Here is a 23,277-nt window from a genome sequence, read left to right as displayed (position 1 = left end):
ATTAGATTAATTGAAATTGATTTTTTTTAGATTAATCTTTATTAGATTCTAAAGGTATTTGGTTGTCTAATTATTTTATTATTTTTGAGCTTTTAGTTTTTTTGGTTGTCTGATAAAAAAAAGACTCAGTAATGAGCGGGTGTATATATATATGGCGCAGATTTCGAGCAAATGGCAAATCACATAATCCTCACCTAAGTAAGCCCTCCTAAGTAAGCCCTTGGTCAGATCCATCTAAGAATGGCCGTCTCCGCAGATGCAGCTGTTGTGGAACTTCTTGATAGCAGTAACTATGTGGATTGGAGTGTATTGGTTAAAACTTACTTGTTGGCTCAAGACCTTTGGGATGTAGTGGAAAAAGAAGAAGAATATGACGAAGACGACGACGAAGAGGAAGCTGATGATAAGTTCAAAGCTTGGAGGGAGAAGAATGCCACGGCTTTACATAAAATCCAAATTTCGTGCGGGCGGGAAGCTTCTTCCCTCATTAGAAACACCAGTTCAGCCAAACGCGCTTGGGATACTTTGGCAGAAGAGTTCAAGCCAAAACCAGGTAAGTCCCCAGTTCAAATCTTGAACCTCAACAAATCTGTGAGAAGTAAATATTCGACTTTAACCATAAATATATATATATATATATATATACACATATTATATATAACCAAATTATACTCTAAACATTTAATTCACTAACCACAAGACCACTATTTCTTGTGGTTCTTCACTCAATTGGGTATAGTAAATAAAACAGAAATTGCAAAGCCTCTCCTAAATAAGCCCTTGGTCAGATCCATCTAAGAATGGCCGTCTCCGCAGATGCAGCTGTTGTGGAACTTCTTGATAGCAGTAACTATGTGGATTGGAGTGTATGGGTTAAAACTTACTTGTTGGCTCAAGACCTTTGGGATGTAGTGGAAGAAGACGAAGAAGAAGAAGAAGCTGATGATAAGTTCAAAGCTTGGAGGGAGAAGAATGCCACGGCTTTACATAAAATCCAAATTTCGTGCGGGCGGAAAGCTTCTTCCCTCATTAGAAACACCAGTTCAGCCAAACGCGCTTGGGATACTTTGGCAGGTAAGTCCCCAGTTCAAATCTTGAACCTCAACAAATCTGTGAGAAGTAAATATTCGACTTAAACCAGAAATATATATAATATATATAACCAAATTATACTCTGAAACATTTAATTGATTAACCACAACACCACTATTTTTGTTCTTATACTAGCACGGAAGTAAGGACTGATCAGTTTACGTTTTGTTCTTTTACATTTTGGTCTCCCTAGACTTACTGTATCCGAAAAGAAATATACAAGTTACATGTATAACAATGTGGAAATTAAATCTAACGGTGTCAATTTACCCCTTTGGCTTTATTTATTTTAAAATAGTTAATTTCCCCATGAATCACAAAACTACCCAATTTATAACCCATGCTCATATTCCGAGCAATTCCATTCAAGATGTCAGGCAAAAGAAATTCCATTCAAGATGTTAGGCAAAACAAATGCTCATCTCACGCCATATTCTTTACAAAAAAAATTGTCTTGAAAGTCTTCAAAAGTGAGTCAATTACTTTTCAAAATGACAATTAGCGACACTTTTTGTAAAGAATATGATGTCAAATGACCATGAGTCTCTTAAAAACATTACTTTAATTGATGTAATTGGTAGGAATTACAGTTGGGTAAATCAACCAGTTTTGTATAGTTTATGGGAAAATTTGGTTGAAATAAAAGTTTGGGGGTAGATTGACACAATCTATATAATTCATGAGGGAGGGAAAACGAAGTATACTTCATATCGTAATCATGTATTAATGTAACAAACGTGCTGCAAAGAGTGGAGGTTTTACTATTAAAAAAAAAATTAATAAAAAAAACTAAGAGTGGAGGTTTTAACTTCAGCCATCCCCTTCAATTGAGGTATATCCCTCCAATCACATTATTGGGGAGACACTTTGTAGGGCCGTTTCGCATATGATAAACTTGTTTTTTTCTTGGATCAAAATTTTGGGAATGATAGCGAAAAATAAAAACTGATAAATAATGATTCTTTTTCTTCGATCATATTCTTTATATGACTGAAAAATAAAAGAGCTACATACATATTATATGCATGGGTACAATTCATTCAATTATTAACACAAAAAATAAATGGATTATGTTATCTGAAATCATTAATAAATTAATTAACCAAACTTTGCGCAGGATATTACAATGACTACAATCAGTATATGCCGTTGTTCGATGCTGTGTGGAGTGGGGATTGGAATGAAGCAAAGGAGTTTCTTACCCTACATCCCAATGCAATAAGAGCAAGACTTCCATCTACAGACAAGATAGCTCTTCACTTGGCAACAGATCTAGAGCACGAGCATATTGTGGAAGAGTTGGTGCAGTTGATGTCAGAGGAAGACTTGGAATTAACAGATAAATGGGGTTGGACAGCTCTTGCTTTTGCTGCACAGAGAGGAAATCTCATAATGGTTGAATGCATGGTTAGAAAGAGCAAGAAAATACTTAGTATTCCCACTAAGGAGGACAATATGACTCCAATTCTCTATGCTTCTCTCAATGAACAATGGGATGTCGTTGATTATCTTTACTCCGTCACTCCCCTCCAAGATCTAATGCCAGAGAAAGGACCATACGGCGCTATGCTTCTTCGCAACTTTATTGTTGGCATGAAATTTGGTAAGAGTTTTAATCTTATAACAATGAAATTGAATACTCCTTTTTTTCCTTAATTATAAAAACTTGTTTTTCTCCACTACAGGTATTGCTCGGGAATTAATTCAGTGTTGCCCACAATTGGTCTTTACCAAGGGCCTCTTTGAGACATTCCCGATGGAAGGATTTATGCCTTCTGCATTTCCGAGTGGAACATGCCTCAAATTTTGGCAACGATGGATCTATAATTGTTAGTATCAACATTCTCTTTCCTCTTACAATTACAATTATATATTTTCAATGTTACATTGACTGTAATGAACCTAAGACTTCAAAATTGACTGCGCATTTGAATTTGAGCCTTGAAACCTCAAATAATACTTATTGATCTTAATGGCTAAGAAATGGCAACTTCAGTGACAAAGAACGAAATGAAACACCCAGATGAGAGATGTGGAAATGCTGATTTGGTTTTTTTAATTATTGTTTTAACTTATCATCTCAAAGAATTGGAAGGGGTTGAGCGGTGGGTCTGTTCAAGGTTTTCTTTTCAATATTCTATTTTTAATTAAGAGTTCAAGGCATTTTCACTCTGTTATCTAAGAGGACATGTGACAGAATATTAACATAGGAACATGGAAAAAGTTGACAACACAAAACGTATATATGCAAATCAATTATGACGAGATATCCATAATTGTAATAGAAATAGTAATTCGAAATATATTAATTGAGGTTATACACATAACTGTCATTTTTTAAAAGGTATACACATAGAGCGTGCTATCAGTGATATTCATGTAAGTGTTCAAAATGAAGGAAATGAAGAATGTAATCGAATGAAGATCACTTGGTCAGGTATGTTGCGATTATGGTTTTATCTGGTAAAATTTAAATAATTTCTTCTTATGTTATCAAACTCTTCGGACTTTGTAATACTACGTTTGTTTGTTTTTGCATTAAGAGTACTGAAGAATAACTAATGTTCATGAGCAAATAAGAATCTGTCATTGCATAGTTGTGAAGGCAAGAAGGAAACCAATTTGTACTAATATGTGTCGAGACAAGAATTATGATATTTAGGTGTGTGGAAGCGAATATTTGAAGATCCTAGGTCAAATAATTAGTCCTATTAATTTGGGGATTAATTGATTAAATTGGGGATTCTTGCAATAATTAGTCCTAAGGCTCTGACCATCCGGTTCTCCCCGTGAGAAAAGGACCTCCTACCTTTCAATTATTTCTGCATTCTTCTCAAAATCATTTAATTGACTTAGGCATCCGAGGGCCTTTGGTCAAAGTCCCCCGGGTATGGTCTTTTCACTCCGTGTTATTTTATGAGGAGAAAGAGGGACGAAGAGGAAGAAGGGATCACGAGAAGAATATTTCCTAGGGGGGAAAATCACTCTCACAAATTGGTGCTTTCATTAAGAGCACGAGTTATACTCAACGCGTGCTCCAAAACAATTTCCATACTTTGTTCACTCAACCGAAGCCTTCCAAATAACCATGGTTGGAAGCAAACGTACGAGGAGCAAGGCTGCCGCAACGACGTAATCCGCGACGGGCCCAAACCCTCCATCCCGAGGTTTCACGATGGAAACCACGCTGCAACCGCAAAGGATGCCGTGAACCTACCTTGCAGCCGCCTCTTGTTGCCTAGAACTCTCTCAGCCACTTGCAGCTACGGCTAGAACTACACCTCAACAGTATAGCCACAAGGACCAAGCACCAGAGCCAGTATTCACGGCAATTCCATTGTCTCCATGAGTCATAACTCTGTTTTGGAACAAATCCTTGCATTTCCCTCCCTTGCCGTCACACTTGACGTATGCACCCGTGTGCCTTTGGGCTCTACGCACTTCTCTCTTCCCTATCCACGCAATTAGGTGGACCTTAACTTACGAGTTTATCAACTTATACAGAAAGTCGATGACCAAAACAATTTGTTTGCCCAGCTCTTCAGATAGATCAACTTGATTCGAGGCCTTGGCCTTGGACCCAGGATGAGGAGAGAACAATGCACGGGCGCACAGTTCGAGAGATCCCAGGCTGGTATGACAGGGATAAACGAGCAGGGGAGAGAACGAGAATGTGATGTTCAACACCCAGACGAGACGTAGATATCTGCAAGCCATACTTGGACCCGATCGAAGATGTGTTCGAGGTTAGGTCCAAGGACGAACGTGCACAAAAGGCTAGGCCAACAATCCGATGTCCATACTCTCTTGGGCCCACAAAGAAGTGTAAAGTTTGGACAGTTAGTGGACTCCATACCAATTGGTATTGAGTTGTGCGAAAACACTCCAAGACCTTGTAGTTAATGAACTATGCGACGACACACATACAAACCCCTTTAGAATAAAGCACACACACCACAAAGAGAGATACACAAGAACACAAAGATTTATAGAGATTCGTCCTCGTATCTGCTTCCTCTTGGTGATACATCCGAGAAATTCACTAGTATGTAAGAACAACTTGGGTTACAATCAAGAACCCTCTTATCTTTTACAAGATACATAGCTCTCTTTTTTCTCACCCTTGCCCAAATCATTTGATGCCCTTGTAAACACCCAAGAATTCGCCCTCTTGAATTCTCTTATGTCTCTCTCAAAAATTCTCACTCTTGAATTTTCTCCTCTCTTCTCCTAATTAACCTAGCCCTAAAAGTCCTATTTATAATTAATAGAACTTGGGCTACAAGTTAACTAGGAATAGGAAACTAAACCCCTATTAAATAAGGCTAGAAAACCCCAAAATAATAGGAAACCACATCAAAACACGCCAACAACTCCCAACTAGTGTGCGGCACTGTTCACGTGTCGATCGGTCGCTTAGAGTAGAAATCATGACTTGAGCTCTTGGTCACATGGCCAAAAAGACTGGTTGCTTGAACACAGCTCCTCCGTCTTGCGATTTCTTCTTAGTCCTAACTACTCATCTCAGGCAGTCCCTTAATTCCCTTCTTCCTCTTGCATTAATGGTGAGCCAATTTCACAACAGATTTAGTAGTAGGGGGCTCTGGTCAGATTTTATTCTCGGAAGATGCTTGATAAAAGTCTCAAAAAAGGGAATCCTCCAAGAAGTATTAGAAATTCCTCTATCAATCCTTCTCCAAATAGTTTTACCATTATCCTTTTTATCAATCGAAGTGAAAGGGCTGCAAATAAATCCAAGGTCCACAAGTTTATGAGCCTGAATCCAATGAGGAAGGCTATATGGTTTCCATCTATCACCTCCACATTTCCTCTCATCTGAGAATCTCATAAAATCTCCAATAATGGTCCTTGGTAAAGTATGGGCAACACCATCATCAATTAGATGCCTCAACAAACAATCTCTTTTCCTAGGGCAAGGGCTTCCTATACACAACTGTCAACAGCAAATCCTGAGTGACTGTTTCCCTCTTTTCGGCCGGGTAGGCCGACGGAAGGAACTTTTAGTCCTTCTTCTTTTTTGAGTGCGGGGCGTGCCACCACCAAGCCCCGAATTTGGGCTTGAATGGAATGTGAGTCAAGCAAGGAACCTCCTCACGGCCTAGGTTCTTTCACTACCTCAAGGTCAAGGCTTTATGTGAGTGACTAAATGATGTGGAGTGGGTGGAGATGAAGATTGAAGGTGAAAGGTAATGAAACGAAGAATTAGTGCGTAAAGGAAAGGTGCTTAAACTTTAATATAATTTAAAGACAAATGCGTAAAGTAAAGTGCGAAAGATAAATAACGTAAAGACGAGAATTAAAGTGCGATAAAATGAATCAAAGCAATAAATAAAGCAAGAACGAAATGAAAGCGATAAGAACGATAAAGTAAAATGAACTTGAAATTAAACTTAATTGAAGTGCAATAACAATGAAAAGTAAAGCAATTGAAATAAACTTGAATTTAAATGACAAGGTAATGTAAATTGCAAGAATTTAAACTTACACTATGAAAAGGAAGAACTCGCTATACTAGGTGCATGAAAAGTAAAATCCTAAGTCTAGGAAAAGAAAAGTGCGAGACGAAAAATAGGTTTGTCTGTCTGATGTTGTGTGTTTTCTATCTTCGTTTGGTGAAGTTTATATAGGGCGTCCATTGGCCCATGGGCTGGCCATTGAATGGCCAAAGGTCAACTCTTTAAAATTCTTTCCTTTCAAGGCCCCCTAAATCCGTGGATCACGTCGGCGGAGATATTATGGTTGCTTGATTTTCTCTCATTTTGGAAAATTCTGAATCGTAATCAACCTCCTTGATTTCTTTCCTTGTGAGGCCTTCGTCACGTGCACACTGACCTCCGGGAATCTTGGGCGCGAATCCATGGCTTGGGCTTGGACCTCCGAGATTTCATCTTAACATTTGGTGGAACCTCGTGCCCTTTGAGTTTTTAGAATTCTAGAGTTGGCTGACCATCCGCCAAGGTGGGTGGTATGGGAACTCCAAATATTTGGATGTTGGGCTTGGCTCCACGTTGGACTATCTTTGAGTTCTCAAAATATTCGAATATTGGGAACTCGGCGGACATACCTCCAGTCGAAGTTCAACTCTCTCGGCGGAAATACCTCCCGCCGAACTTTAACTCCCTTGGCCCAACTTTGCTTGCCCAAGTGTTGCGAGAAAGGTTCCCGGGTGAGCAAGGAGAAAATCCGCCCCTGCCCAACTTTTTGCAAGAGGAGTGGTCGACCAAGGTATTTAAGGAGTGCCCAGCCCAACTTTTTAAGAAGGATATGCTCAGCCGCTTTTGCAAGGATACGCCCAATCACTTTTGCAAAGTGAAGCGCTCGGCCAAATTTTTTAGAAGGCACCATGGCCTTTGAAAAAAACACCTCGGCCACCTTTTTGAGAAAGCACCTCGGCCACTAGGATTTCTCGGCTAGGAATTCCGCCGCTAGGAATTCTTCTGCCACTAGGAATCCCGCCGCTAGGAATTCTCGGCCGCACCTTATCCAACTTGAAGACCTGGCCGCACATCCTTTGGCCAAGAACCTGGCTGCACTTCCTTTGCCCAAAAACCCGACCGCACTTCCTTTAGGCATAATCACGGCTGCAATCCTTCAATCCAGTCGTGCCCAACCGTATTCTTGCAGCCTAGCTTCTCCAGCTGTGCCTTGGGACTCAACGCCCAGTTTCACCAGCTGCCCTACGATTCAAAGCTCGGCCGCGAAGCTCCAAAACTTGGCCCCATCTTCTTGGGCTCCATCCAACAAACCCCAGCCACACTCTCAGAAATCCGGTCGCAATATCCTTCAATTCGTGCTCCCAATCTCGGCCGTGAAGCTCCTTCCAAACTGAGCTCCAAACCTCGGCCGTGAAGTTCCTTCAAGCTGGGCCCCAAACCTCAGCCACCAAGTTCCTTTAGCCCGGCCAAGAACCTGGCCGCACTTCCTTTGCCCAAAAACCCGGCCGCACTTCCTTTAGGCACAATCACGGCTGCAATCCTTCAATCCGGTCGTGCCCAACCATATTCTTGCAGCCTAGCTTCTCCGGCTGTGCCTTGGGACTCAATGCCCAGTTTCCCCAGCTGCCCTACGATTCAAAGCTCGGCCGCGAAGTTCCAAAACTTGGCCCCATCTTCTTGGGCTCCATCCAACAAACCCCGGCCGCACTCTCATAAATCCGGCCGCAATATCCTTCAATTCGTGCTCCCAATCTCGGCCGTGAAGCTCCTTCCAAACTGAGCTCCAAACCTCGGCCGTGAAGTTCCTTCAAGCTGGGCCCCAAACCTCAGCCACCAAGTTCCTTTAGCCCGACCGTGATTTTCATAAAGTGCCCATATTGGGTCGATTTGCACCACCCCCAAACAGTGACCCACCTAAGAAATCAATGTGGTAGCTTGCTTCATGAGAACAATGGGCTGCACCCTGATCTTAGAATCATTCAAGAGAAACCAGATTCCTCCGGAGAACCCACTGGCCTCCACAACTTCTTTCCTGTAAAAATGAAGTTTCACAATTACCTTTGCTGCTCTGACCCCACTAATTATGGGCTTTAAAACTGCAAAGAAGTCAAAATGATGCGATTTCTTCAAATCATTAATTGTACCAGAAAATTGGTCAACACCAGCACCTCTCACATTCCAAATAAAAAACTTGGGCAACATTAAAATTTAGGGGAAGGGGAAAAACGCCAGGGACAAGCCCATCATCAATCATCCTCCATACGCACTTCCTCAGCCAATATATTCAGGGAGGACAGTATCCATGTTATCTTGTGTAGCATCATTGAACTTTCCAACTCTGACATTAAGGCTTTCAGGGACACATGTACAGGAGGTCTAAGAGTCTACCACATCTGTACAAAACTCTCAGCCCATTTATACCATACAGTGGAATTACCCTTATTAATACTGCTCTTATTAATGACATCTCTTAGGGCCTCCCTACCCTTAACCATACCAATTTTTGGGCATAGCGTTTACTTCGATTAAACATAAAGGAATCCATTAACATTGAAGAGAGCATGGGCATCACAAGAAACATAATAGCATGAAACGGAGTAATTTGAAAATTATGTTAGTGCTTCAACCTCTAACCTAGGGCTTAGAGGTTTAGTTCCTTATACTAACTGAAAATAAAAATGGTAACATAAACATAATGAAGATATAATTTTATAGATTTTTTTATCAATGAATGAGCCACAAGGGGCTGTTATGGTGGCATAGTTTCCTACTTCTCCTTCATTTTCTTTCTTGATTACTCTCTCATATGTTTAGAGACTCTAGCGACTGTCCTTTGTATAGCAGCAAGCCCATCATTTCCCATTGGTTCTTTTGCTTTGCATATGTTGGAATTGTTGAAAGCCTCCTCATCTTGTCATCTAACTAGCCTTTATCTCTTCTTGATGCATAAGTTTATTCCCTTCATCGTTAGCTGCACTCCCATCATATCATACGCATTTTGTATTACCATTTGATGGGACATTTGGACTAAACTCCTTATAAGCTCTTGCTAGGTTTCTAAGCTTTCTAATGTAGGACATTTCCACCTTCACATTCTCACATTCTCTGGCATGTGTGGCGAATTTTCTAATTTAACACGTGGACAACATATATTGGGTGACGTGGAGCACGTGTGATCGTTGCGCTTTACACGTGGGCAAACTCACTCTGATACCATAAGGGAACCAATTATGTCCAAAATGCAAGACGTATTGGAAGGATATTGAGAGACCTTTTCAACATCCTTCAAGCTTGGTTTGCGATTATCAAGGGTCCTGCCTGGAAATGGAATCAAGAATCTATTTGGGACATTATAAAGATTGCATGCATAATTTTCCACATCACGTGCATATCATATGGAGGACGCTTTCGTCGAGCCTGAACGAGACACTGTGAGAATGTGAAGGTGAAAATGTCCCACATTAGAAAGTTAGAAAACCTTGCAAGGGCTTGTAAGGTGTTGGACTACTCACCCCATTGCCAATTGGTTTTGGGATGGAACCTCAACTTCCTTCAGACACACCAATCATTCGTGAGTATCTAATTAGTCAAAAGGGACCAATCATTCTTGAGTATCTAATTAGTCAAAAGGGGCATGTCCATTAGCCCACATTACCGTCTGAAATGATATTATTAAACACATGTGGGCGAAATATGGAGCTGAATTGAGTTTTCTGTTTTTCAGAATTTAATTAACTAAATTTAAATGTCCTTGAAATTTGAGCAAAAGAAAAAAGAGTGGTGAATTTTTTTATTGCAATTAATTGGGTGTTTATAGGGAAAATATGATTAGATTAAACAAAAAAAGGAGTTGCAATTTTGGATACTTGGAAGACTAGCTGTTGAAATTTTACATTGATTTGAAGAGAAAAAAAAACATATATTGAATTACATCAACAACGACTATATTAAAGACGTGTGGATGAACAATCCGAATATCCGCGAGTAGGCGAAAAGCCGCACATATTTTGCGAGGGTTGGAGTCACAGATGCAACACCCGGTGGGATTAGGGGTTATTCAGCCCAGCCCACTATACATGTTCGCATCCATGTATTTATCTAAATATTCCTTGCACCCATTTTATGAAACTTTTCCAGTGAGCTAATACTTCTTCCCTTTTACACATTTTGTCATCATCTAATTATACATACAGCTTTCAGCATCTTATATTTAGATTTTGAATTTCCATTGCAGTGGTAGGTTTCTTGCAAGGTTTGAAATCAAATCTCCTTGAACTTTTGGGTATGCTACATTTTTTTTTTTTTCATATTTCCTTTGTTCTCCATTAATTGTTTTAGCAATAAATTTTTTCATGAATTAGTGGTAAGACATGTTTTTTTCAATGCCAACCTAGGAATCAACCGCATACGCGAAATAAAACAGGCCCACATTCAATCACTTGAACTCCTACATCACATGTGTGAAGTGACAAAACATCGACATAGCCATGATTTTGTATTTCCAGCAATTTTCGGAGCTATCAAGCGAGGGATGTTTGAGTTTACTGACACTGTATTGCAAGCAAGACCAGATCTCATGTGGATCTGTAATCAAAACGATAGGAACCTCTTTCATTTTGCCATTGAATGTCGCCAAGAAAAAATTTATAGCCTTATTTATAGACTCAATAAAAGAAAAAGAATAATGATTGGACATATAGCTGATAAGTCTGGCAATTGTGCGCTACATGTGGCCGGTATGCTATCCCCATTGGCAAAGCTCGGTAATATCTCAGGTGCAGCTTTGCAAATGCAGAGAGAACTGCAATGGTTTAAGGTCAGAACATATTAGATCTATATAATTCAGAGTTTTTTTAAATTTTTTTTTCTCTTTTATGAATTAGCTTTCCTACATATATGCCCTTCTAAACACCCTTTTTTGTTTGTAAATTGTGGGAATCGGCCATGGGCGCACTCTATAGTAATTTATTAATCGGCATGGTCTGCTACAAACTAGCTAAAATAATAAATCACTAAGGCATCTAACATTACATGTCATATGTATATATACTGTGAACATTGTGGGAATATGACTTTTCATACATTATTTGTTGTAAAACAAATAGACCGATACTTGCATCCGCAGATAGACGGATACTGTTCTAAAAAAATTAAAGAAAATCTTAGTTAATTTATACTTTTTCAACTTATACAAATTGTAACATAGATGAAAATAAATTGTTTGGGCTGAAATGAGTCATTACATGTATTGAGAGCAAGTTTTCGTTACAAAAAGGTGGTCAGCTGAGTTACATTATGTAGTTTATTCATTCCAATATTAAAAACTAATGCATCAAACGCATTTTCTAATCGAAAACTAGAGCAAAATAACACGAGTTAAACTATAACCTTTAATAGAAACTTCAAATGCAGAATGAAAATAAAAATTGGAATAAAGGTCGGCCCTAAGATGTCTTATTCAACTTACTTTACGGTCAGCATGCTAGTCTTCTTGTTACCTCTGCTCTCTAATGGTTTGGATTTGTATGGCTTCTCTCAAATTTCGAAGATTCAAGGTTTGATTATTGGAAAAATAGAGTAATAATCTTTTACTCATATGAATCTTTTTGTTCAATAAAAATGTAGGAGGTCGAGACTATTGTATTACCCTGGATTAAAGAATCTCCTAATTATGACGACGGTATGATGCCGTGTGAGCTGTTTACAAGGAGCCACAAGGAATTGGTGAAGGAGGGAGAAAGATGGATGAAAGAAAGTGCAACTTCTTGTACAGTTGTAGGTGCTCTCATTATTACCATCATGTTTGCTGTAGCATTCACAGTTCCTGGTGGAAACGACATAAAAACAAGCTTCCCAATAGTTATGGCTTTTATAGTTTCAGATGCTATGTCGCTCTTTTCATCTACAACTTCGGTGTTGATGTTTTTAAGAATCCTTACATCACGTTATGCGGAACATGATTTCCTCAAATCCTTACCAACAAAGATGATAATAGGCCTTTCCACCTTATTCATCTCTATTGCCACCATGATGGTTGCCTTTTCTTCCGCCCTTTTCATTACAATCAATAAACAGTGGTGGATTGTTATTCCACTGATTTTCCTTTCTAGCGTTCCAGTCACCTTATTTATTTGGATGCAATTTCCTCTTCTAGTTGAGATGTACATTTCTACTTATGGACGAGGAATATTTGACAGGAAAGTGAAATCAAGGGCATAAATTCTTCTACTTGGAAGAGGAATATTTGATATGAAAGTGAAATCATGGACATAACTTCTTGATGGTACATGTAAGTGGTAATGTATAACTTTCGTAATGTTGTAACTTCTAAGAAGCTTGTATGCATTGTCCATGCATGTATGTGTTTGGCATCCTATAATAAAACTAAAAGTTACATATCTATTTATTTGTTCTTGTGAAGATATAATTGTTGGATAAGCTTTTGCTTCGCTCCCCTCACCTCCCCTCCCCATATCCCTGATAATATGTCATGATTCTTGGTGAAATAAGCGTGTGAGAAAAGAATTTGGGATCAAGTCTTGAAGTTTGTTTGACTTTGTTTTAGGTTTTGAAGTTTGGTGTACATGTGCTGGACAGAGCAGCTCCAGTTTCATTTTAAGACTTAAGTCTCGGTCTTGCAAAATGAGGCTCCCGAGATGGGGAATCTTTAATAATTGTGCAACATGATATGGCCATTCACATTCCCCATGTTTCCAGGAGGAAACTGTGCCAAGCAAAGAGAGGAACATGATCTGACAAAATAATTATAATTTTCATTAAATATATTTATTCCTTTCCATTTTTCTATAATTTATTAGATAGAAATCTTGCAATGTTATAATTTGATGATAATTTACACATATTAAGACGATCAAACCTCCAAAATATTCAGAGACATATACATTTAGTCGTTGAAGTTTTCATGATTTGTTTCGTAATCTCAATTTTCTTTGGAATTTTTTCTTTTTCTCTTTTAATTTCTTTGGGTATTGTTTGGGCCTAGAATTTGTGTGCCAGCCCAACTTAGCTATTGGGCTCATTTTTAAACGCTATTTGGGCTTCGTTTACCAAAAATTGTGAATGACCCATACTATTTAATTATTGAGAATTAATTTTAATTCATTTTTACAATTGAGAAATGAAAATTACCACCAATGGTAATTCAATCCAAAAGATCATAGTTTCTTAGCAGTTAAGGTTTTGTCAAAGTAAACTCTCACTGTTGGCGGCTAAAATCCAAAAAAAATTGATGACCTTAAAAAGCTGGAATGTAAGTTTAGTTTTGCTTTAATAAGTCACAGCTATTTATTGCAGATCGCCGGATTTTGGTCTACCACCAGGATATTGGGATATTTATGGTACCAATGTTGGAACAATTTGGGCATTATTGTTCACTTCAGCTAGGTTGTTGCAAAAGGAACGAAAATGAGGCATTCAGGAACATTGATGAGCGGATGCCAAGAGTGATCAACGCATTGAACTGACAAAACTTTTACCACTTGTGCATTAAATAAAGGATAGTCCAAAACTAAAAAATATCCAGATTCTTCATGATCACATTTTCTCCTATAAATACGAGAGTGCTTGGACTGGAGAAAAGACACACAACCAACAAACCAATCAAATAAAAACTCAACAATCAATCCAGATTGATCAAAAGAAATCAAAGATAATACGCTCTTGCAGTTACCAAAAGCACACAAGCAGTCTTCCCTCAGAAGCAATCCAGCTCAAGAAGAAGTTCAGAAAATCAAGAAGGAAACAAGATTTCCCTCGCAATCCACACACAAGGTAAATTATGTAGAGATTAATTTCTCTTACAAATTTGATTCAGCAAACTAGATAAGAACAAGAAGAAATCAGATAGTCATTATATGAAAACATCAACAAATTTCTCAAAGACATCTTAATATCTTGAAGTTGTTGAGATAGCTTCCAGATCACTCAGAATCAACTCGAACAAGTACCTGCCTGTAGTTCTGATAACTTTACCAGCCTCTTTAAGGCTCAACTCGTTTATAGCTCTGCCAACACTACTACAAAATAGTTAAACCACGACATAAAATAGACGACGGTGCATCTTAAAACCATCGTTATGTTTTAAAAGACGACGGTGTTTTTAAAACAGTCATGATATATCATCTTATACACTACTAGCGTTAGATTGATTTTTAAAAGACGACGCTTGTCACTAACAAACGTCGTCTTTTAAAACATGCTGAACAAAAAAAAGGCCGCTTGATTTTTAAAAGACAACGCTTGTTAGTGACAAGGGTCGTCTTTTAAAAATCAAGTGGCCTTTTTTTTGTAAAGACACGGTTTTTTTGAAAGAACTGTCGTCTATTATATGTAAAGACGACGGTTATTTTTTTAAAAAGGGTCGTGTTGCGTAGATTCAACTGCACCAAAATAGATTCAGCTGCATCCTCAACTTGTGATACTCGCAAGTGCACGAGCCGTTTGGTAGTATAGCATATGTAAGTGCGAGGTCGATCCCACGAGGATTGGTGATTGAATAATCCAATTCATTTCCCCTACACAAGACAGAAATGAAAAAGAAAATAAATAAAACAAGAAAAAAAAAAGAAATAACTCAAGAAAATAAGTTCCCAAGTTCAATTAGATTAACGGATTGATTCTAGCTAAAGTATGATTAAGCCATGGTGTTTGGTCCTAACCTTGTGGTCCTAATTCCCTAATTTGATCATTTGTTGTCTAACCTAAAATTAAGCATTAGGAACCCATTAAGCATGGAAGAACAATTTAAACAACCAAGCATGTATCTAATCCCTGTTGTCGAATGTCCATACATACTCTTCCTATTCATAGTTCAATTCGAATTAAATCATGGTGTCTACTCTTAATTCAAACCAAGATAGCTAACATGCAAGCCTAAATGGTGATCAATCATTGAAACTAGCATATTAACTTATAAGCATAATGAATAAGAACAAAAACCATAATTGAAACTTGGAAACTAATTAAACTTGAATACTTAAGAAAGAATGTACATTACAAATAAAATTAAAGTAGAACTTGAAAACTTGAAGGAAAATTTAGTAAAATCATTTTGTTACAACAATTGACAACTTGAAAGTAAACTAAGAGAATTTGAGGGAGAGAAGGGAAGGGAGCTCTAGAGAAGTGTTTGAGAGCTCCCCCCTTGGGGTGTGATTTATGAAGCTTGAAGACTTCTCTATTTATAGGGCTAAAAGGGAGGAACATCATGATGAAATTCAACACCACCATTCCTTCTTTAATACAACCCATAACTCCCACCTCATCTTGTCTATGTTAGTGTGTGATGAGCACATAAACTATCACATTTATTATCCCTAAATATATTTGTTAGTAATTGATTTTCTTACAATTTTAGTTAATTAGGTTTGTTTTTCACTTTTGCACTTGCTTACATACCCATTACATAATTGATGATGATTTCATTATTTTATCTTAAGGTTGAAGAAGATCATTGGATGCTAGTAGGCAAATGGGTGCAACACTTAACCAAAAGAAAGGATTGAATAACAAAAGCAAGTAGAAGTGGAGCATCAATTGAAGAAAAGAAGAAATATTAAGATGAGGGTTACGGTTGTGCATTGAAGAAGATGAAGAATTTGGAGAATGGAGTCATCAACACTATGGAATAAGTAATGGAAGCAAATTGGCAATTGGTTTGATGGCAAGTGGAATACATATTAAATTCATGAATGGAGGGATTTAATGAATTTAGAATTGCTCCCATTTTCCTATAAATAGGAGGAGCTATGGCATTGTAAAATACACCAAGCTCACAATCTTCTCTTGAGCTCTCTCTCCTTCCTCCAATTCTTCTAGTTCTAAATTTCTGTTTTAGTTTTATTTTATGGGGAACTAACTCCCTAGCTAAGGCTAGGGGGAAAGCTTTTAATATAAGTGTGTAATTTTTATTAGTTTGATCCAAACTTAAGCTTTAATGTGAATTTGTAGTTTTTGTTCAAATGGAATTTGTAGTTTTCTTTTTAATTAATTGATGAATGTTTGATAATCTATTTCATGGGTTCAATCATGTCTTTCCCATTGTGTAGTAAAAACTTTCATGTTTTTAAAAGAGAAGAGAATTACTAAAGATTAATAGAATTTTGATGAAGATTATTTTTTGATAGTTTGTTGCCAATGGTACAAGTTATGCTTAGAATACTTCTAAAGGAAATTAAAAAGGGCTTTAATTATTTTGAACAACTACAAAGGAAAATATTTTGTGGATCAAATTATTAAGAGTTGCATGCTTATGTTAAAAGTGGAAACCCAATGCCTTAGTGTTTTAATCAATTAAATTTTCTCTAAATCAAATCTTGCATAAATCAACCTCTCAATCACACTTGTTCTTTTTCATCTCTGTTATTTTCTTTACACTGCTCTCTGTGGATACGACACTCGGACTTCCGAGCTACACTGCTATACGACACCTCCCTTGGGTTTTGCAAAGTGGTGCGAACAAATTGGCGCCGTTGCCGGGGAGCGGCTGGTCAAAGAGTACAGAGATCCCCTTCGTTAGAGGTTTACTGGTTATGTGAAATTCTTCACATATGGTACACTCTTTCCAACTTTCATCTTATTGTTAATAATTTTTGTTGAATTTTTTTTTTGTTTTGTTTTGTTTTTGTTTTTGTTTTATTTTGTTTTTGTTTTTGTTTGTGTTTATTTATTTATTTACTTTATGCGACCTAGAGATCATCTAGGAAGGTTTGTCAAAAAGTCTGAAACTGTTAATTTAGAACATTCTGCTTCAACTTCTTCAACTGAAATATCCAACAAATCTGAAAGCATGGCAGCAATTGTGAATGATGAACAAGAAATTGCGAATAATGAACAAGAGGTTAATGCTCAGATTTTGAATAATGAAATGAGAGAAGAAGTAGTTGCACCTAGAACTTTAGAGACATTTTTGCATCCTATTCATGCACCAAATCCTTCATGCATAATGTTTCCACCTAACATGCCAAATTATGATTTCAAACCTGGAATGATTCAATTACTACCTATTTTTCATGGCATGGAAAGTGAAAATCCTTATGTGCATGTTAGGGAATTTGAAGAAGCAATTGGCACCTTTTACAATGTTCAACTTGATAGGATTAATTTCATAAGGTTGAAATTTTTTCCTTTTTCCTTAAAAGAAAAGGCTAAAGGTTGGTTGTATTCATTAAGGGCTAGATCCATAGGTTCTTGGGGGGAAATGACTCAAGCATTTTTCAACAAGTATTTTCCTAATCACAAGACAATTGCTCTTAAGAAAAGAATCTCAAATTTCTCTCAAAAGGAAAATGAAACTTTGTATCAAACTTGGGAAAAATTTAAAGAGCTTTTGAATTTGTGCCCACACCATGGCTTTGAAAACTGGCGTCTTGCTAGTTATATCTATGAGGGACTTCTCCCTCGTGATCGCCAATTTGTTGAGTCTATGTGTAATGGAAATTTTATGCAAAAAGACCCTGATGATGCCCTAGAATTTTTGGATGAAATTGCTGAAAAAGCTCATCAATGGACTGTCCCCAGTCTAGTTGAAACCACTGATCGTTCAAGAATTGTCACATCTTCTACTAATAAAGGAATTTACCAATTAAAAGAAGAAGATGATTGGAAATTAAAATTTGAGGTTTTGACTAAAGAGATAGCTGCTTTGAAAACGGAAAAATCAAATTTGCCTCAACCTGTTTTTCAAGCTGATGTTAATCAAGTATGTGATTCTTGTTATGAGATTGGTCATACTGTTAAAAATTGCCCAATTTTTCAGGAAATGAAAGGAGCTTATGAGGAGCGTTGTGCTGCTGTTGGAAACTTCAAACAACAATATTCTCCTTTTTCCAACACTTACAATCCAGCAACAAGAAATCATCCAAACTTTTGTTGGAGCAATGATTCACAACCTCAGGTAAGTGATAGAAATTCTTTCAATCATCAGTTTCCTGCAACTAATACATTTAATGCTAGACCTTCTTTGAGCGATACTCTTCAAGCATTTATGCAGGAACAACAGAAGCAAAATCAAAGGTATGATACATTGTTTGGTCAAATGGTTGAAGAAAATAAAGAAATTAAAAGCCAAATTTCTAAATTGACAAATTCTTTTGCAATAAATGAAAAAGGAAAATTTCCTTCCCAAACTCAACCAAATCCAAAGAATGTTAATTCGTGTGGAACCTCAATTGAACATGCTAAGTCTGTCATTACTCTGTGGTAAAATAATTGATAGCACACCTTCACCAAAGGAAGTTGAAAAATCTAAGAATAATGATGAACTAAACAAGTCCAAATTGAGTGAATCAAATGAATATCATTTTCCTGCTCCTTTTCCCCAAGCTTTAAATCCTCCAAAGAAATTGAGTCAAAATTATGAAATTTTGGATGTTTTTAAAGAAGTCAAAGTTAATATTCCTCTGTTAGATGCTATTAAACAAATCCCTTCTTATGCTAAATTTTTAAAAGATCTGTGCACATTTAAAAGAAAGCATCAGGTGAAGAAAACTGCATTTTTGACTGAACATGTGAGTGCATTGTTGCAACATAAGGTCCCTCCAAAATACAAAGATCCAGGAAGTCCTACTCTTTCATGTGTAATTGGAAAAAATTACATCAATTGTGCTTTGCTTGATTTGGGGGCTAGTGTAAATTTATTGCCATATTCAGTATATTTGCAGTTAGGTCTTGGTGAATTGAAGCCCACAACAATGAAGTTGCAACTTGCTGATCGTTCTGTACGAGTGCCGAGAGGGGTAATTGAGGATGTATTGGTCCAAGTGGACAAATTTTACTACCCTGTTGACTTTGTTGTTTTAGATACACAACCTGTTTTGCATTCTGAAAATGAAATTCCTGTCATTTTAGGGCGTCCCTTCCTTGCTACATGTGACGCACACATTAGTTGCAGAAGTGGGGTAATGAAACTCAGTTTTGGTAACATGACATTGGAAATTAACATTTTTAATGTTTTCAGGCGACCTTATGAAGATGATGATTGTGCAGTGGTGAACTTGATTGAAGCTCTTGTGCAAGATCAATTTGAGAAGACCAGTATTTCTGAACCTTTAGAGGATCTTTTATTGAATTCTAAAGAATCTGAATTACTTGAGGATCTGGAAATTGCTTATCTTAATCCATTGTTTAATTCCTTGCAGGTTGATAAATGGACACCAAAATTTGAGAAGCTTCCACCTCGGAAGGAAAAGACATTGCCATCAAATGTGGAAGTTCCTAAGCTGGAATTGAAGCCTTTACCCACAGGACTTAAACATGCATTCTTGGGGTCCAACAACACTTTTCCAGTGGTAATATCTTCTGAACTTGACTCTTTGCAAGAAGGTAAGTTACTTAATGTGTTGAATTCTCACAGATCTGCCATTGGTTGGACTCTTGCTGACATTAAGGGAATTAGTCCTCTTGTTTGTACTCATAAAATATTTTTAGAGGATGAAGCCAAGTCTTCCAGGGAGGCACAACGTAGGTTAAACCCAATCATGAAAGATGTTGTTAAAACTGAGGTGTTGAAATTAATAGATGCAGGTATTATTTACTCCATCTCTGATAGTAAATGGGTAAGTCCTACTCAAGTTGTACCTAAGAAATCTGGCATAACTGTGGTTGAAAATGATAAAAATGAATTGATACCTACTAGAGTTGTTTCAAGTTGGCGCATGTGCATTGATTATAGAAAGCTAAATTCTGCAACTAGAAAAGACCATTTCCCTTTACCTTTTATTGATCAAATCTTAGAAAGGGTAGCTGGTCATGAATTTTATTGCTTCTTAGATGGATACTCAGGTTATTATCAAATTGAAATTGCCATTGAAGATCAAGAAAAAACTACTTTTACATGTCCTTTTGGTACTTTTGCTTTTCGTAGAATGCCTTTTGGACTATGTAATGCTCCTGCTACTTTTCAAAGATGCATGATCAGTATTTTCAGTGATATGGTTGAGCAATTTCTTGAAGTTTTCATGGATGATATATCTGTTTTCGGTGATTCTTTTGATAATTGCTTGAGTAATTTGGAAAAAGTATTGGTTCGATGCCAGGAGAAAAACTTTGTTTTAAATTGGGAGAAATGTCATTTTATGGTTTCTTCTGGAATTGTTCTTGGTCATATTGTTTCTAATAAAGGAATTGAAGTGGATAAAGCTAAAATTGAATTAATTTCAAAATTGCCAGTTCCAAAAACTGTTAAAGATGTCAGATCATTTTTAGGTCATGCTGGTTTTTACAGGAGATTTATTCAGAATTTTAGTGCAATATCTAGACCCTTGTGTAATCTCTTATTAAAAGACAGTAAATTTGAGTGGTCTGATTCATGTCAAAAGGCTTTTGATAAATTAATTGAATTGCTCACATCTGCTCCAATTATGCAACCACCTAACTGGACTTTACCTTTTGAAATTATGTGTGATGCCAGTGATTTTGCGGTTGGAGCTGTTTTGGAGCAAAGAAAGGATAAGAAGCCACATGTCATCCATTATGCAAGCAGAACCTTGAACAGTGCTCAGATGAATTATTCTACAACTGAAAAAGAACTCCTTGCTGTGGTATTTGCTTTGGATAAGTTTCGTGCTTATATAGTTGGATCACCTATTGTTATTTTCACTAACCATGCAGCTTTAAAATACCTTTTTGAAAAGAAAGATGCTAAAGCTCGACTGATTAGGTGGATCTTACTACTTCAAGAATTTGACATCACAATCAAAGACAAAAAGGGAGTAGAAAATGTAGTGGCTGATCATTTGTCTAGATTGAGTTTTGAGGATTCCATTGAAACATTGCCAATTAATGATTCTTTTCCAGATGAGCAATTATTTACTATTTCGGAATTACCGTGGTTTGCTAACATTGTTAATTTTCTTGCTACAGGTAAAATTCCATCTGATTGGACTGCTCAAGACAAGAGGAAATTTCTTACAGAGGTTAAAAATTTCTTTTGGGATGACCCCTATCTGTTTAAATACTGCCCTGATCAGATCATTAGGAGGTGTGTACCTGATAATGAAATCCATGCAGTAATTTCTTTTTGTCATAATGAAGCATGTGGTGGTCATTTTTCTGTAAAGAAAACCGCTGCAAAGATTTTGCAGTGTGGATTTTATTGGCCTACGCTTTTTAAAGACACTAATTCTTTTTGTCGAACTTGTGACCGTTGTCAAAAGTTAGGGGCAATTACCCGTAGAAATATGATGCCTTTGAACCCAATTCTGGTAATTGAAATATTTGATTGTTGGGGCATTGATTTTATGGGTCCATTTCCTATTTCTTTTGGATATCTTTATATCTTGGTCGGTATTGATTATGTTTCCAAATGGGTAGAGGCTGTTCCTTGTCGACATAATGATCATAAAACTGTTTTGCGGTTTTTAAAAGAAAACATTTTCTCAAGATTGGAACACCTCGAGCTATAATAAGTGATGGGGGGAAACACTTTTGTAATAAACCTTTTGAGGCTTTAATGAAAAAATATGGTGTCACTCATAAGGTCGCTACACCATATCACCCACAAACAAGCGGTCAAGTTGAACTTGCTAATCGGGAGATAAAACAAATTTTGGAAAAAACTATGAGTCCTAACCGTAAAGATTGGTCTTTGAGATTAACTGATGCTTTATGGGCATACCGTACAGCATACAAATCCCCCATAGGGATGTCACTGTACAGACTTGTCTACGGTAAGGCTTGTCATTTACCAGTTGAACTTGAACATAAGGCATATTGGGCAATTAAAATGTTTAATTTTGGTTTAAATGATGCAAGTTCGAATAGGAAGCTTCAGTTGAATGAGTTGGCAGAATTAAGGAATGATGCTTATGAAAACTCTCGAATTTACAAAGAGAAAATGAAGGTTTTTCATGATAGAAATATTTTGAGAAAAAAATTTGAACCATCACAGAAAGTTCTCTTATATAATTCTAGATTGCATATTTTTCCTGGTAAACTTCGTTCCAGATGGACAGGTCCATATGTGGTCACAAGAGTTTTTCCTTTTGGAGCAGTGGAGATTGAGGATCCAAAAAATGGTAATGTTTTTAAAGTTAATGGTCAACGTCTTAAACCATTTTTGGAGAATTTTGTTTTGCAGGATGACACGATTCACTTGGAGAATCCTGTTTATCATGATTGAATTTTCAGACTGTCTTTAGTTTAGTATTTGGTATTTATTTGTATTATTTATTTGTGCTATTTATATTTTTTTGGATACTAACAAGCTGTAGGATATATTTTGAAGACTTTCTGTTTTTCTTTTCAGGTGATCTTTTTCCTAATCCTTCTATTTTGCTCAATTATAATCATTTGTCTCTCTTTAATGTATTATGCATGCTCACATTGAGGACAATGTTTCATTCAAGTTGGGGGGGAGTGGAATTAGTTATCACAATTTGTTTCTAAAATTTTCTCCTTAAAAAAATTAATTAATTAAAAAAAAAGAAAAAAAAAACTCCACCCTTGTTGTCATCAAAACATACTTGCATTAAATTGAGATTTGATATTCATGCATGAGTTTAAAATTGGGAACACTTGAGCGATACGATAACTAATCCAGTCTTTAGTCTTTTTCATTTATTTCTACTTAATGAATGATTTATGAACTAGGCTTTGAAAAATTCACACTCACACTAATGCGCTTGAGAAGATAGAGTTTGAGATTGATTATATTTATCTTTGTTGTCTTAAAAAAAAAAAAGAATAAAAAGAATAAAAAGAGAACTTTCAC

At 36.9% G+C, this 23,277-nt stretch overlaps 1 protein-coding gene, 1 non-coding gene and 1 pseudogene across 2 annotated transcripts; 2 read left to right on the top strand and 1 right to left on the bottom strand.

Annotated features, from left to right (window-relative positions):
• The first annotated feature begins 208 nt into the window (after positions 1 to 208).
• Positions 209 to 12,924, top strand: LOC148296684 (uncharacterized). The gene is made up of 7 exons (XM_088248129.1): positions 209 to 553; positions 2,210 to 2,695; positions 2,778 to 2,921; positions 3,437 to 3,529; positions 10,783 to 10,830; positions 10,943 to 11,364; positions 12,174 to 12,924. The coding sequence occupies exons 1-7, from the start codon at positions 241 to 243 to the stop codon at positions 12,765 to 12,767; spliced, it is 2,100 nt and encodes a 699-aa protein (XP_088104255.1). The 5' UTR covers positions 209 to 240; the 3' UTR covers positions 12,768 to 12,924.
• Positions 12,925 to 17,814: 4,890 nt separating this feature from the next.
• Positions 17,815 to 17,921, bottom strand: LOC148296683 (small nucleolar RNA R71). Its single transcript, XR_015834198.1, has one exon. It is a non-coding gene; the product is annotated as a small nucleolar RNA R71 (small nucleolar RNA).
• A 2,720-nt stretch (positions 17,922 to 20,641) lies between these two features.
• Positions 20,642 to 22,686, top strand: LOC148296682 (uncharacterized; annotated as a pseudogene).
• Positions 22,687 to 23,277: the final 591 nt, after the last annotated feature.

This window comes from Prunus avium, chromosome 2, assembly GCF_965620075.1.
Source record: "Prunus avium chromosome 2, drPruAviu1.hap1.1, whole genome shotgun sequence".
NCBI lineage: Eukaryota > Viridiplantae > Streptophyta > Magnoliopsida > Rosales > Rosaceae > Prunus > Prunus avium.
Note: the sequence above shows the minus strand (reverse complement) of the source record. Positions and strands in the feature narration are given on the sequence as shown.